Raw genomic sequence first — 17,424 nt, 5'->3', positions numbered from 1 at the left:
CTTTTCTCTTCTTGTTTCCTATTCCCTGAGCCTATTTCATCTTGTATTTATGCCTAATTTTAATTCTATTTTGGCACTTACAATACTTTATGCCACACACTCCTTAAAGCAGGGGAATGTTACTAATCGGTGGTGTCACCCCCCCCCCCCCCCAACTAAAACAAAATATGATGTTGATACTAGCTCCCCAAGTAAATTGAAATTTAGATGTTAGTTAACATGTTGTTTCTCCTTTCTAATTCAAACATAATATTTCAGTACCGTTGGTGATTAAAGAGAAGGTTGAGTTCTGGGAAGCGGTGAAAAATAATTCGTGAGCATTGCTTATTCTTATCATGCAAGTGTGGAAGAACATCAGTTAAGACATGTTCCCTGAAAAGCATGGCTCTTCAAATGCCTTCATATTCTAAATATGCATGTAACATCGTAAAAATCGGGGGGGGGGGGCGGCTTTTTACGCCACGTGTTCGTGTAGTCCCATATACATCTTTCTGTGCAAGTGTTTGTAACTTTACCAAGACTTGGCCAAATTTCTTATTATTTTGATGATTCCAGAACCTTGCAATACACACAACTTCTTATATGCTAGAGGATCAACCTTTTCTGGTCGGTTCCACACCGTTTCTTTCACAATGCAATCGCATGACCAGAACTCAACTTCATCTTTAAATATCTTGGGTCACTAGACACACAAACTATTTTAGGATGGAACGTGAGACTATGAATCTAGGTTTATTAACTACTCAGTGCGCAGCAGGCCCTGAGGAGTGAAATCTTCATTTCTCAATTAAGTTTGCATACTACCTTGTGGTCGGTGCTAGGAGCAAGATAGATATTTGATTGAAATTTAATAATCAGGGAGGTTCTCTTAAACCAACTGATGATGAGAAAACAATTATTGTCTTTATGATGGCTGTGGTTTTCTAACAGACAAGATATGAATAATGCGGAATGAATAAAATAGATAATGCAAAAAAAAAAAGTGAATGTGTTATAGATTGTGGTATTCATGATGAATGAAATGCAATATAGAATGGAAAAATAATGTGTAATGGAAGAATTGAGTTTAAAAGTAAAATTCTATTTATACAGGTTTATCATATATGTGTGATATTTTCATTACATGACAGTGGTTTGATATGCTACTTGCTTTCAATCAGGTTATAATGATAATTGATTTTGAGCTTTACATTCCTGTTTTGTTCATTATATTTTTTCTCCGACAGTAATGTCGACTACTTTCGTAAGTTGTCATGAATTATTTAAGAGTTGCTCATATGAATCAGTTTTGTTATTAGTGTTGATGATAGCTGAATTCAGAGAAGAGTTACAAAAACCTATGAAAAATGACAGCTTCTGAAAGCTCATTTATACTGATGCAAGTTATCCACAAAATGATCTAGAAAATGAGCTCAAGGCTGATGAAGAAACCATTTATTTGTATGTCAAGAAATACAAATAGAAATACAAAGATTTTGTTTTTAAATCCAGTTGGTAAAAAAGGAGGAGATAGTCAACAATTGTGTTTTGTTTTCTAGTCAGTACCTCGATTTCTTAAAAATGTGGTATGTTAGAATCACAACAGCCATATCAAATACCATAAATGTCTCTCTTTTCTAAATTGTGATATCCTTTTTGTTTTAATGCCTCAGGAGAGCAGAGCTTTGCCGGTCTCTAAGGAATTGAATAACAAATGACGGAGATGGGAGAAACAGAGGGTGTCATCATTTGAAACCAACATTCATAATTCAGCATGCAGCTACTCGGGGCCACAACCAGACGGAACACAAGCCTCCAGAAAGTAATAACCACGTCGACAGAGACAAGCGGAAAGAGAATACCGACTTGCGAAAAGATTCCAAGATGAAGATTCACATTAACCGGGCTCTCCTGCCTGTCAAGGCGGTCTATTTCACACATTTGGCCGGTGAGTCTAATTACTTTGACTCAATTTGTGTTGACTCTGGATGAAGTATCTTGGGAGGGATTGATGGGGGAGGGGGGGGGGGGAGGTGCAGGCGCGGATCCACGAGCCCAATTCTTCCGGCCCGGCTATGGCAAGCCCTTTGTGTAAAAACTAGATAAACTCAGTTTATCAACAGATAAACACAGTTTAACAGAAAAACTCAGTTTATCAGTTGATAAACTCAGTTTATCAACAGATAAACAGAGTTTATCAGATAAACAGAGTTTATCAGTTGATAAACTCAGTTTATCAGAAAAACTCAGTTTATCAGTTGGTAAACTGAGTTTATCATTGATAAACACAGTTTTTCTGATAAACTGAGTTTATCTAGTTTTTACACAATGGGCTTGCCATAGCCGGGCCGGAAGAATTGGGCTCGTGGATCCGCGCCTGGGGAGGTGAATGTAAGTTTTAATAGTTTACATTACGTTTGGGCTGTATTTGAAAAAGTAAACGTCATCAAAGTCAGAATTATTTGAAGATTGTATCACAAATATCAATTGCTTCAACTCAATGATCTGTAGATTTGTTGTACCCAATTCATATTATATGCATGTATTATAATTCATCAAACTAGCATTCAGCATCAAATTTCTCTATTAAAGTAGCTCGCAATTTTGTTTCAAGATCAACAGAAAATAAAAAGTACATCTATCATCATTAACATCTACTCCTAACTGTTTTCCACTTACATAAAATGATACAACTATCATTTACTTCTCTCACCTTTCAAAGATTATTTAAGGTAATGTGAATATAGGCAGTTAATTCTATCTACAGATACATATACTGTCTGGCTATACAAACTATATATTTACAGTTGGTAAGTCAGTAGTTCAAAAGGGAATGACTTGTCCCAGATTTAGTACCATTTGGGCAAATAATATGAGTGGTACAATTCAGAAGGCATTTGTGCAAACAGCATCCCAAATCTAAACACAGTTGGTAAAAAATTGAAAACAGAAATGAAATTCTGCCATCAATACTGTGAGTATCATATTACCTTAGTCAGCCTTATGATGAATAGCGCATGAAAATGTTATCGTGAAAAGATACGCACGCATCAAAAATAAAATATATTTTCATGTTGCATCATATGTTGGGATGTTTTCTTGCATGAAAGAAAAGTGTTTAGTGTGTGTTATATGACTGTACTGATGTTTGTAATGGGTGCTTTGCCCCCAGGGGAGGCACCCTTCATAATCATGATGCATTGGAAGTATATATGGTCTAGTCTGGTAGAGTAGTTCAGGATGCGCTACAGGAATAAAACTCCATTTGATGTACAGGACCTTAAAACCCTATTTAATATGCCGCACTTTAAAAGCCCATTTAATATACTCTCAAGGATGACTGGGTTGAATATCGCTGGTCGAGACACATGTGTATTAGTCTATTGGTAGCCAGGAGGGTGTTAGCTAGATCTTTGTTAATGGGTTAACACCCTTCTGGCTCTCAGCAGACAGGGTTGTAATATGGATAGGAGGAATCAGGAAGAAAGAGGAGGAATGGAGAGGAAAAGGGAGAGATTTGTGAGAAAGAGAAGGGAGACAAGTTTTTTAAAGAAAAAAAGAGACATTCAAGGATCTTGATTTAGAACTATGAATAAAACAGTATCTAATGTAGAGAGGTAAATGTCAATGTTTTCAGTGACTTTTAAGCAAGCTAATTATACATTGAGAGATCTGTAACATAAGTAAATATTGTGAGATGTCTAAAAATTTGGAGTGATGGATGATGAGGGCGGAAAGAGATAAAGCATGACAAATCACTAAATTCAAGTGGAAGTAAAATTGTAAGAATATGATGCAAACTGATTGCAAACTGTTCATAGAAATAATATACATATACATCTATTGTTGATTATACATGTAGATTCACTGTAATCCAAGGTAGCTTATGTAGGATGTGATGTAGATTCCAATGTTAATACTTTTTCACTCTCAGCACATTTTTTGTTAAATTCTGTTTTCAGGAATAGCATTACTTTCTATATCACATCTCATATTATGAGATGGAGTTTAAGTTCTGTTTGAATTTTTGAGGGAAAAGTGTGGTTCCATAACTTCAACCACATTTTCTGATTATTTCTTATATAATCTAATTTCAGACAACAGTATAACTTATTATTCTCCTCTGTGAAGTATCATGTTCAAATGATAAATGATGTTTCTCCACATCAGTTCTAAGTATACAAATTATAAATGATGTTTCTCCACATCAGTTCTAAGTATACAAATTATAAATGATGTTTCTCCACATCAGTTCTAAGTATACAAATTATAAATGATGTTTCTCCACATCAGTTCTAAGTATACAAATTATAAATGATGTTTCTCCACATCAGTTCTAAGTATACAAATTATAAATGATGTTTCTCCACATCAGTTCTAAGTATACAAATTATAAATGATGTTTCTCCACATCAGTTCTAAGTATACAAATTATAAATGATGTTTCTCCACATCAGTTCTAAGTATACAAATTATAAATGATGTTTCTCCACATCAGTTCTAAGTATACAAATTATAAATGATATCATAATTTGCCATCATTGGAATTTAGTTGTTTATTGAATAAAGTAGTTTGATCAAATGATAATTACATTCCTGTACACCATTGCCTTGAAGAAAATGGTAGATGTGACTCATCACAGAATGGCCTTCTGCATTTAATAACTACAGCACATATCTGGGTCCTAATCTGTATGAGATAAGAAGATTATAGGTTTGTGAAATGTCATCAGGACGCTAGTAGAATCTATTATGATTGACATTATCCAATAAGCATTCTCATGATGGAGTATAGCCTACCAGAACCAAGTCATAATCACTTTGGGTATGGTGGATGCCATCCTGGGATGTTGGCTTGGTTTGTTTGTTTCAGTTGTAGCTACATTATATTATGTTCATCTATGCTTAGATATATATGTAAGCCTAATTTTGCTTGATAATAATTAATGATAACAATACAGATACAGAATCTGCAATGGTTTGTTTGTTATATATTTGTAAAAATGCAAAAGAAAAAGAAAATCAAACAGAAATAAATAAATCAAATAAATAAATCAAAGTATTTCCCTTGAATTTTGAATCGGGCAACGCTGTTAAATGATAATCTTTTCTTTTTATTTGATTGTGATACCATAACACGTTCTTGATTCCTGTATGTGTTTCCTCAAAGTATATAATCAATTTCTAGGCTTGATGCTATGTAAGGAACAAATTGTGTCTGATTGTTTTTATTGGAAAGCATGAACTTTCAGTGATGATTACAAAATTAATTTCTTTAAATTCTAAAGGCTTAATTCCAGTCAGCTATTAAAGGTATACAGATTGAACTGCATACAAATAACCTAAATAATATAAAATGCCAGGAAAAAAAATCAAAAAGGCAGGTAAGAAATTGTCAGCTAATCGCAAGAGAATATATTGTAATGAGATTTCATTAATTTTGTGGGAGGGTAATTTGATGCAAATGAAATTGCTTCTTGCATTTAATTCTTTCTTTGTAGGCAGAGATACAAACATATACACACCTGCACCATATGCTTGAATTAAATATCCCTTTTTTTTTGGGGGGGGGGGGGAAGTTATGTGCAACTGGTACTCCCTCTTATTTTGCAATTTTCAGATAACAAGAGTCTGTTTATTATTGTATGTAATTTGCTTTGATATGAAAGAGTGGATAAATTTGACATTTACAGATTCTAGCCTGCTGCAGAATTTGACATTTTGATTATATTAACCTATTTAAGTGGTGAATGTTGCATCTCAGCTGCATGCATTGCGCATATTTAAAGAGACACTAGAATAGTATTAGTGTGCAGGCTTGTCTAATCAAGTGTATGGAAAATACGTTCATTTCATATTTTATTATGATAGAGAAGTTCTAAAAAGCAAAAGGTGTAGGCAAGTGCAACTGAGTAAAATGTTCCATTTCATGACAAAATGCTCTTTTGAGATGTCTCATGAATGTATTACATTCACTAATCGTCGACCCCTTCAAACTTAAAGACTTAGATTTGAGACACATTCTTTTCTTTTCCCCTAAACTCTGGTATTCCTTTCTGAATATGACTAAACATAGGAGTAAAAACACTGATAATTCATTCTAAACATGTCCCTTTAATAATTAATTTTAAGAACTGTCCGGAAATGGTGAGTTGAATTTACTGCAGAATAATTACTATTGTTTAGCCCCTTAATCTTTAATGTGATTACACAATTGATCATATATAATGTATGCACTCTCAACACCAATTGATTTGTAATAGATTCTCTAATAAGCTAGAAAACAGATGTTACATCATACCCATGAGAGAAATGAGGACTTGGTAGAATGAAAAAGCCTTTGTGTTAGTAGTTGCCATAAATGCCCTCACGGTGACCATATGGTAAACATATGTAAACTAAATCAATGTCAGAAATAATCATTGATCATGACAAATGCCTTTGAATAATATTTATTGATTAAAAACCCCAAGTTTATAGGTTAAAAGCTGGTAGAGATTATGATATTTGATATTCTATTTTCAGAAGATAGCAGAACTCAGTATGCCAATAAATACTGGTTTTAGTTTCTGTTTTTTGCATCTCTCACAGATATTTTGGGTCTGGGATCTGTCATTTAAAACAAGAGCATATGGGATAATACTGTAAAACCCGTATTTTAAATGCATATGTAATGACTAATTATAAAATATCCTTGAAAGTCCTATATTGGTTCGCAAGGGATCAATTCAAATCCAGAGTGGGAGTCAAGATAATTTCTACGTTTGGCGGACTAAAAATGGGGTGGGGGTGGAGGGGAGGGATGGGAGAGAAACTTAGATACTTGTTCCAGCATCAAAAGGTCATATTGGTAGCCGAGTTACCTAATTACAGGGGTACACATGTTTACACACTGCTCATGAATGGCCGGCTTCTTTTAAGCTTAAAATGTCAATCAATGTTTCATCAGGGTGGTCATAATTGAAAGGCAGCTGGACTGAGCTGTACATGCTGGATTCACCTATTGATTTTCAGTGCCATCACAGACAGCAAGTGAGAGAGTGAGATTACTTTTTTGTTACGCGCCACATAGAGAATAGGAGAAGAAAATGCTTAGCAACGTCATTTGACAGAAGTGTTTAGTCGCGTGGTTTATGTCACCTACCATTTGTAAAAGACTTTTGAAGAGGTTTATTTGTCAATAGATGTCTTCACATTTTTCTTTTTGCAATTCTATTAATGTATCTAGGGTGAACTGTAAAAGTCTCGTACAAACCTGTCTCAAAATCCTTTTCTTTGCCAAGTTTAATTTATAATTTTAAGAAGAAAATTCTGCATAGTAATTGTATGATTCCTATTTTCTCTTAGAATTCACATCTTATTTTTATTATTTTTTAAATTTCTCCTTATCATGTACAAATTGTGCATCATGAGAGTAATCTTCCATAAATGGAAAACTTGGTTGTTGTTTTTGTATCCACAAATTTTACCCATAGGCACACAAAGCTGTCAGTACAGTATTTAAAACTAGTTTCCATTATTATTTTGTCCATGAAATGTTATATATAGGTTTTCCAAATAGGAATAAGGGAAATTGTAAGTTTGTTATTGTACAAATCACTCTCTCACTGTCCTTCTCCTGTTCTGATTAAGACGTGACGAAGTACTGTCTAAAGATCAAACTTAATTAACTCTATGTTAACCTTGTGGAATAATATTTTCATTTAATACATACAGTATTTCAAGTGAGTTCCATCCTATTTTTTTCCAGGTGTGGTTTTCAACTGGTTAAAATAGATTGAGAATCAAATCATGATGATTATAATGCAGCTTTTCTTAAGTGTTGACCATTAAAGCTTCCACCTGGTATACATGTGTACAGGTTCTTGGTTACATAAGATATGGGTAGTTTTTCCATCTTTATGTTCGAAATATATCCACGGAAAACAATATTTAACTACTGATGGAGCCACCCTATTAAAACAAGACTAATTAATAAATATATACATATCTTTGATAGTGATCTGAGCATCTCTTAGCATACTTAAACAAGCCTATATTCTCTTCTAAAATTTAAACCTATATGCTAGGTTTAGGTTTTGTTAGAAATAAGGTTTAACAAAGGAAGTTAGTCTGAGGTCCAAGTTATCCTTTTGTGAACATAATATTTGTTTGCTTTAACTGAATAGGTAGAATCTGGACCATACATTGCTCTATGCATGCAGAAATCTATACACATGTGCTCTGTATATTTGAAGTAGAGCTGGTACACTCAATGTTTGATCCTTGCGACTTTATTATTCATTACTGAACCGAAGCGGGTGATTTCATTGATTGGAGAACAGCATGACTTCTTTTCTCTAGTTGCTATCCTCTGGATGTAGATGATTGAGTGATCACTGTCCCCATCTCCTCTCCTTCCTCTCCCTCCTCTCCCTCCTCTCCCTCCTCTCCCTCCTCTCCCTCCTCCATCCCTCCTCTCTCCTCCTCTCCCTCCTCTCCCTCCTCTCCCTCCTCTCCCTCCCCTCCCTCCCCTCCCTCCCCTCCCTCCTCGCCCTCCTCTCCCTCCTCTCCCTCCTCTCCCTCCTCCATCCCTCCTCTCCCTCCTCTCCCTCCTCTCCCTCCCCTCCCTCCTCTCCCTCCTCTCCTCCTCTCCCTCCTCTCCCTCCTCTCCCTCCTCTCCCTCCTCTCCCTCCTCTCCCTCCTCTCCCTCCTCTCCCTCCTCTCCCTCCTCTCCCTCCCCTCCCTCCCCTCCCTCCCCTCCCTCCTCGCCCTCCTCTCCCTCCTCTCCCTCCTCCATCCCTCCTCTCCCTCCTCTCCCTCCTCTCCCTCCCCTCCCTCCTCTCCCTCCTCTCCCTCCTCTCCCTCCTCCATCCCTCCTCTCCCTCCTCTCCCTCCTCTCCCTCCTCTCCCTCCTCTCCCTCCTCTCCCTCCTCTCCCTCCCCTCCCTCCCCTCCCTCCCCTCCCTCCCCTCCCTCCCCTCCCTCCTCTCCCTCCCCTCCCTCCCCTCCCTCCTCGCCCTCCTCTCCCTCCTCTCCCTCCTCTCCCTCCTCCATCCCTCCTCTCCCTCCTCTCCCTCCTCTCCCTCCTCTCCCTCCTCTCCCTCCTCCATCCCTCCTCTCCCTCCTCTCCCTCCTCTCCCTCCTCTCCCTCCTCTCCCTCCTCTCCCTCCTCTCCCTCCTCTCCCTCCCCTCCCTCCCCTCCCTCCCCTCCCTCCTCTCCCTCCTCTCCCTCCCCTCCCTCCCCTCCCTCCTCGCCCTCCTCTCCCTCCTCTCCCTCCTCTCCCTCCTCCATCCCTCCTCTCCCTCCTCTCCCTCCTCTCCCTCCTCTCCCTCCTCTCCCTCCTCTCCCTCCTCTCCCTCCTCCATCCCTCCTCTCCCTCCTCTCCCTCCTCTCCCTCCTCTCCCTCCTCTCCCTCCTCTCCCTCCTCTCCCTCCTCTCCCTCCTCTCCCTCCTCTCCCTCCTCTCCCTCCTCTCCCTCCTCTCCCTCCTCTCCCTCCTCTCCTCTCCCTCCTCTCCCTCCTCTCCCTCCTTTTCCTCCACCAGTGCTAAACCTGGAGATCCTGCATATTTAAACAGCTTAAAAAAGCAATAGAATAATCCCCACAGCCTTCATACATGACAGTCTTACATAGGGGTGCCATTATGTATAAAAATGTCTGGTCTATGATTTCATTAAGCCCCTTTCTCAACATCCCTTCCCTCTCACTATGAGATTGCACTTCTGCTGCATTTCATTAATTTTAGCAGCTTACCTTTTGTTAGAATGAAAGAAGTCACATTAGGTCAGATATCCAGGCAACAGTTAACAACTGAATTATTCCTACCCCTCTTAAATTTGATTATTTTTGTGTTTTTTGTAACTCAAGAAATTTGGATTCGTTTGAATTAGGGCATTTGTTGAATAATTTTAGATGTGAGGTTTAACATGTCATATTCTCAAGAAACATAAATTGAAACAAATTGACTTTTCACATTCTTAAAGTATTTAAAACTTGATAAGGTTATAAATAATTAATTGTTAAATGTATATGGTTAATTCATGGTGGGACAAATATAGATTTTTACAATGGAGGCAAACAAATGTTTGAATATCTTTTATTATAAAGAACTTCCACTAAAGTTTCATTCCTTTCTTTTCTGCAAGGTGTAGAAAACAAGTAAAGCTCGTAGTTTGGAATATAATATTTTTGTAGATCACCATTTAAGTTCATGATAGCTGTTTTGTTGTGGTATGAAGTGTTTCTATTGATTTATTTAACATCAATGTTTCCTGTTTCCTTACAGGTTTGGCGAGCTTGGTTCCATACCTGCCTCTGTACATGAGTCAACTAGGGCTGACAGCTACCCAAGTGGGTCTCATCAGGGGCCTTGAACCTCTCTTAGCCCTCATCTTCACCCACCTCTGGGGCAGCATTGCTGACAGCTTCAACACACACAGAGCCGTGCTCCTTACAGCCATAGGGGGTGCCACAGTGTTCTTGTTTGGGACCTTTTTTGTTCCCTCTTTGAGAATGGATGCATATCATAACACCACCCAATTACCCATCGATCAAGCTGTGCCAAATTTCAGGACTACAGACCTTTTGCATCTGATGGATGTGACAGAATTTCCACCCTACTTGAATGCAATTTCACCGGCAGTGCAATTAGAGGATGACAGTGATGCAAAGTTGGGTATCTGTTACAGTGTTTGCGGAGCACTCAATAACAGTTTATCGTGTGAGGAAGAAAGGAGCGCGATGGAAGGCAACTCTACGTCAGCAACAGGAGAGGAGTCTTGTGTACAAACTCTGTGTTTTCTTCAACAAGATAGAGCATATGTCAACAGAACTAGCGGGTGTAATGAGAGTATAGGTGATGCGTATGGCTGTGATCCTCCAAAAGGGGCTTCATCATGTTATGAATGTGAACCAGTTATATACAGAAAGCAGACGGATGGTGAGTGGTCCTCTGAAGGTGATGTGTGGTGTTCAAGAAATAACAGAACACCCTTGATATATTCAACATCCTTGAACATCTCCTTTATGTCACCCCTGAACCTTACTGACTCAACACAAGATTCTTTTTCATGCCACTGTCATGAGATAAAGCCACTAGTGAGCAAAATGGATCACACTGATTCAGCGTTTCTGTCCACATTTTTCCTCTTGCTCATTCTAGTTTTGTTTAGTAGGACGTTCATGTGCACCACCTCTCCAATCCTTCACTCTACGACAATGGAACTCTTGCAGCAGAAACATGATGACTTTGGTAAGCAGCGTATCTGGGGTGCCTTTGGTTGGGGAGCCTTCTCTCTCATCTCTGGAATCCTCATAGACCACTACGCAAGATATTCACCCAAGAACCTAGCTTACTTTGATCCTGCTTTCTATCTTTTCCTGGCCTTCATGCTCGCGTCTGTGGTCTTTGCCACCTTCATCGTCTTCCCTTTACAGACATCAGTCAAAGCACAGTGCCAGAGCATTCCGAGACTAATCCGCAAACCTGAGATCCTTGGTTTCCTGGTCACCGTCTGTATCCTGGGAATGGGTTTTGGAGTCATCGGGACATTCCTGTTCCTGTACCTCCAGGAGCTTCATGCATCTCACACCCTGATGGGACTCACTTTGACTATCACCTGCATTGCAGAAATACCCTTCTTGTTTGTATCAAACCGAGTTATACGATTTACCGGTCATATAGGAGCACTCTGCTTCTCGTTGTTCTGCTATACCGTACGTTTCTTAGGCTACTCGCTGATCACCAACCCTTGGGCAGTGATACCCTTTGAGCTCCTGCATGGAATCACCTATGGATTGTCCTGGGCAGCTTGTACATCCTACGCCAACCAGAATGCACCTCCAGGTCTGGCCATGACGTTACAAGCAGTCTTCACTAGTGTTCACATGGGATTTGGTATGTATGACCATTTTTCCCCCTTTCTCATTTCATGTTATGGCATTGATGGATTGAAATTCATATTCAATTATTCCTGTTCAATTGGATAGAGTGTCAAGGAAAAAGAGGGGAAAAAAGGGAAGAAAATAATACTTAAAATATGGAAAAGCAGGAACAAGAGGAATATGGGAATACAGCAAAAAGTCCATGTACTTCATTTTCAAGATAAATTCTGTTGTATACAGTACTGCCATATGAGATGTCATTGACCCCATAAATTACATGTATCACATACATAATATTCACAGCTTGGTAATTATATTCCTATCTGCGGGGATTATAATCAAAATCCAATTAAATAAAATGAATTATCTAAGATGAACTATTGTATTATCGATATTGAATTATTGCACAAGATATACAGGCTACAGAGGCATTATGATGTCACTGTACAGCAATATAGGCCAAACAACTTTGCACTTTGTATCATGATTATTGATATGATGATGAATGCATCAATTCATGAACAATATATATGTAAAATCAAGTACAGATGACTCATATTCTCTTGTATGGGTTGAACAATCTAAGGCAGATGTGGACACAGTATGAGTATTACTCCTGCTAAGGATTTATATATTCTTATACTGGTAATGTAGTTATAAGGAACGTGATATCCTCAGTGATTATTATATTTGTGATAATATATTGTATTTGTGGGGAAATGTATATATCAATAAAGCACTTGTAGCATAATTACAAAGTGTGTACATCATTCCTTTACAATCTAATGTAGATCTGGACATGAGATTTGAACTTATCATATTCATTGCTTCAATTATGAGTTATTCTCATGTTAATGATATACTGCATGTAATTAGTTATATTTTGAAGCACTTTTAAAAGCTACACATCAATATTATAGAGTTCATGTACTATCTACTGCTGATGTGGACACATTTTTAAAATTAAATTTTCTACAATTCATGAGCTAGATTCCATTGATTGTAACCATAGTAACAGACCTGCCAACCAGTACGATTTAGTCGTATTTAGTACGATTTTTAGAAGCAAATACGACAATACGATTTTTTTTTTTTTTTTTTTTTTTTTAATTTTTTAATTTTTTTGTGTGTGTGTGCCATTTTCAATGGCAAAATGCCCATTCTGACCTATAAAGTATCCTACAAGCATCTCACATCAGCAATTTGGGGATGTTCATTGGTTCATCGAACACACCAGTTGTGACGAAATCATGTATATTCAACCAACGATCCTTAAAAAAAATTCTTCCTGTATGTTGGAACTGTAAGAGGCATTGATCCGTGTAACAGTCCGTGTTCATTTTTAAGAATACAACTTTTGTCAGTAAAATACAACTTTTGGGTTTAAAGAATACAGTTTTTTAACTCCAGAGGTTGGCAGGTCTATAGTAAGGCAAATATAAATAAACAAAGTAATACATGACATAAGTATACAGAGTGTATGTATAATTAAAATCATTCTAAAATGATGATGTACAACCTACTGCAGATCTAAAATAACTATTCTACTGGGTCACTGTTCATTAAGCACTATATTCAATCCTGTGCCCATTTCGTCATAGGAACATGCAAATGAGGTATCTAAATGCTGAATAACTGTAACTTATAAATGAGAGATTGCTATGACTCATTAGAAAAGGATCCATTATACAGTGATCGGGCATCCGTGGCCAAACAAATTATGAATAGGGTATCATTAGACAGAAAAACAGGTTACTCTTTACCATGAAATATTTTTTGAGGTCACTTGATCATAAGCTACCACAATTGGGTATACTTTCATGATATGCACTCCATCAAACTATATGTTCGGTAGAACTGACTAGGCAAAAAGGTTTAATTTCCTGTTCAGCAATATTTATTTCCTACTAGGGCCAAAAAATAAAATGTGCATAACATAATGTCTCTCTCAGTCTCTATACAGTCTGTAATTGGTCTTCCAAATATTGCTAAAACGTAAAAAGACTTGGTAACATTGTTGAAGGTTGATTACGAAATTGTGTAATTTTGGTATGAAATGTTACTTATTATCTTCCTTCTAACATGCAAAAAAATCCTGAAAAAATTCTCAAACCACATGCAAAGATATTAATGGTTTTCTAAGAAGGTGACACTGGTCAACACCCTTTAACAGTGATTAACAGTAAATTCTCCCAACCATTTTTGAATTTTTCCAACCGTTTTTCCTTGACAATAAGTCATAAAACAGGCTTTAAAAAATCTGTCAACACTTAAATGTCTGGAATGGTATATAGAGCCAACTCATTGCTTTGTGACGTTTTACACTCACCTAAAAAAATTAATTAAATTGTAATAATATAGTTGGGAGAATTGAGATCAGATCAATTTTGCCCAATTGTTATCGTTAATAATGGTCTGTTTTCACTCAAACTTTTAGATTATCTTTAATTGTACATCTAGCATTGAAGTCACTACCTTAGCACCAGTTTCACTTATCTTTACAATGTTACCAATTCCCTTTAATCACAAATAGTTTCAAGAAATCAGCTATAGGACGTCTTCAATACCTTATAGTATTGCCTTTAGTAGTTATGCTTAGATTACAAAAATGTCCTTGGTACATAGGTGTTGCATTAAGCTAGTTTGTGATCAGTTGATCACATTCCTGATTATGTTCAAAGTAGCACTATATGAGTTGGTAAGGATTTATGAACATATCTCACAGGAGAGGATGATATATCATCTTGAATGTGTCCATGAAACATTAATGAGACTCAGAGCATGGTTTGTATTACTTGAAGGTAATAACCAGCATCTCCCGTGTGACTCAAATTACTAGTCAGATTTTGCAAGAGGCCTCAAGGTTCACATGTCCTTTGAGTCTGGTGAAAGTCATGTTCAGTCTTGGTTTCTTGCAGGAATATACTTGTATAAAATATATGAACAAAATAGTGTTTTGTCATGACATTATCTTTGGTAGAATATGTTGTGATGTTACTTCATTCTGGATGAAAATGCTCTCTTTTAATGACTTACTACTTACAAGATCCATAAAAATGTTGTTACCTGATATTTTTATTGGATGTGTATGTATCATTTCATAATTTGTTGCATTTATATTTGAACATTGACATTTTATTTATTTGATAAAATAATGATAAACTTTGATATACTCTCAACCTGAATCTGAGAATCCTTTCTTTTTCTTTTTAAACCCACTGCCTGCAGGGAAGGGACTAGGAACGCTATTAGGAGGATTGGTATATGATCGGTTTGGAAGTCGTAACTTATTCCGTGCCTCAGCCTTTGTGGTGGGTCTATCAGGATTACTCTACCTAGGTCTGTATCATGTCTTCACTAAGCGATACCCACCTGTATTATACAGCAGATTCAGAACAGATGAGAGGAGTAGTAGGAGAGCGAGCCACAGAGGTTTGTTTCTAAACTTACTAGTCCAATTTTTTTTTTAAATGAACGTGTGGGTTTTAAATATGATATTCTTATTTCAAACATCTTTTTCATAGATACAGTAATTTAATGACTTTATGAACAATTCTCCAGGGATAATTTTAGAACCAAATTTACTTGTTAGTAATTTGGATAAGATATTCTTATTTCAAAACACTTTTCCTCATAGTTAAATTAGAGCTTAAAGGCCCACTGCACTACTTGTAGCTACTTGCGCCCTCTATATAACAAACAATGCCTAATCGGTGACCATTGGTCCCCCATCATCCTCTTTTTCTTATGTTAACTGAGAGCTGAGTTGATGAGATAACCACCTGTCCAGTAACCTTGCAGGGCGGTCTAATCCCTCCTGTAAACTATGGCAGATAAGCTTTAAAGGACTTGTTGAAACATCAGTCAAACTCTGTAAACATCATTCTAGACCTCGACCCTGGATTCAATACTGTACTATACCCTGAGCTCATTCTAGCTAAAATCCAATCGCAACCCAAAACCTAACCTTAATTCCAACATAAAGCAGCCAAGAGCAAGTGTAATTGAATTGCCTTTTTATAACATGAATTATTCACAAGAGGATCACCTGTAATTCTGTATTGAATAATCTAGGTACATTTTAATCCATTTATTATCTTTTAATCTAAATGTTCACAAATAAGCAATTCAGTGAATTACTCATTCTTCTGACTCTAAATAACATTTCTTTGTCACCAATAGAGAGCAGTTCAGAAGGCAGAGTGAACCAAGCTATTGAGATGGAGACAGCTGAACTCGAGCAGCTAGACGATCGCCCTCCTAAACTAGATGCCAGCTCGATGCGCCTTGCCCTCCGAGATATCAACCGCCCTGCATCCCCTATAGATCCTGATACACCCGGTACCAGCAGAGACTGTGGGGGGTACCAACACATCATGGAGATGCGCCCTAATTCCACCACACACCAGCGTCAGGCGGCATCGATACCGGCTCCATCGCGTACCACCCGGGAGATGATGGTGCGTATGCCTTGTGGGTATTTTCATCAGAAGAGGAGAATGGACTCGTTGGAGGATGATGATTGTATGGATCGGTCGCCGGGGACGACCAGCCTAGCTGCTTTGATACATAGTGAGCAGGGGAGGCAGGGCTTGTATGGAATCGAGATGGAGAGGATGATGTTACAGAATCTTGGTGTTAATATGATGTCATATCTGGATGATGTAGACTTGGACCAAGCAATGGATGCTGTATGATGATTACATTCAGGAGTGGAGAACATTGTGGCTGACCAGTTCAAAGTGAATAAAACAGAAATGTTGCTTTTTCATTTGAAATCATTATTTGTTTCACCTAGCTGATCTCATCAATTTTGCATAGATTTTCAGATATTTGCACTCTGTTGAATTTGATGTAAATAAGTATCAAACATGGATGAATTGAAATACAATTTTTCATAGTATGATGATTATACTCTCTCAACATACAAGTAATTATTGTTTTAAAGAAATATTACTTTCAAGCCATTTAAGCGCCTTTATATCATTAAAGGCTAAGTCCACTCCAACAATAATTTGCTTCAAATAGATGCAAAAAACAAGAGAAATAGAGCAAAACAAATTAGTTAAATCGAGTAACTAATAAGGAAGTTATGAATTTTCTAAAAAGTATGAAAAACTATGAAATATATAAATCAATTGATAACTAGTGAGGCAATGACGTCAAAGACTCATGAGTAAGTTGCCAATTTGTCTTGTGTTTTTCATGTTATTAAATATTTATAACTTTTTTTTATTAGTTGTCCGATATCGCTCAAACTTTTTTTATTAGTTTGTCTAATTTTCTGCTTCTACTGAAAGCAATTTATTTTCGGAGTGGACTTGCCCTTTAAACTAAATTTATGATTGATTTTGAACAGTATGTTAATAAAATGATTGGTATTAGACTATTAGAGTAAGCTTCTATCATTCCAAGTGATGAAGCTTGGGTATGATAAGAGATAAAAAGCAAAAGAGTTACCATTGGGAATGACTCTCAACATCTATAGGATTCAGAAGTAAAGAAGTGATACCAGAACATTGTAATGTTGATAAGGTGCTCTAATGAATGTGAAATGTACAGGACTTGTGTCAGTCAAGTA

General features: G+C 37.3%; 1 protein-coding gene across 1 annotated transcript; it reads left to right on the top strand.

Moving 5' to 3' along the window:
- Positions 1-1,650: 1,650 nt before the first annotated feature.
- Positions 1,651-16,966, top strand: LOC100890453 (major facilitator superfamily domain-containing protein 6). The gene is made up of 4 exons (XM_030980309.1): positions 1,651-1,927; positions 10,246-11,856; positions 15,072-15,275; positions 16,026-16,966. Exons 1-4 carry the CDS (start codon positions 1,864-1,866, stop codon positions 16,538-16,540), a joined length of 2,394 nt encoding a protein of 797 aa, XP_030836169.1. The 5' UTR covers positions 1,651-1,863; the 3' UTR covers positions 16,541-16,966.
- The last annotated feature ends 458 nt before the right edge of the window (positions 16,967-17,424 follow it).

Source organism: Strongylocentrotus purpuratus, unplaced genomic scaffold, assembly GCF_000002235.5.
Source record: "Strongylocentrotus purpuratus isolate Spur 01 unplaced genomic scaffold, Spur_5.0 spur5_scaffold_11, whole genome shotgun sequence".
NCBI lineage: Eukaryota > Metazoa > Echinodermata > Echinoidea > Camarodonta > Strongylocentrotidae > Strongylocentrotus > Strongylocentrotus purpuratus.
This window is presented reverse-complemented; position numbering and strand designations above follow the sequence as displayed.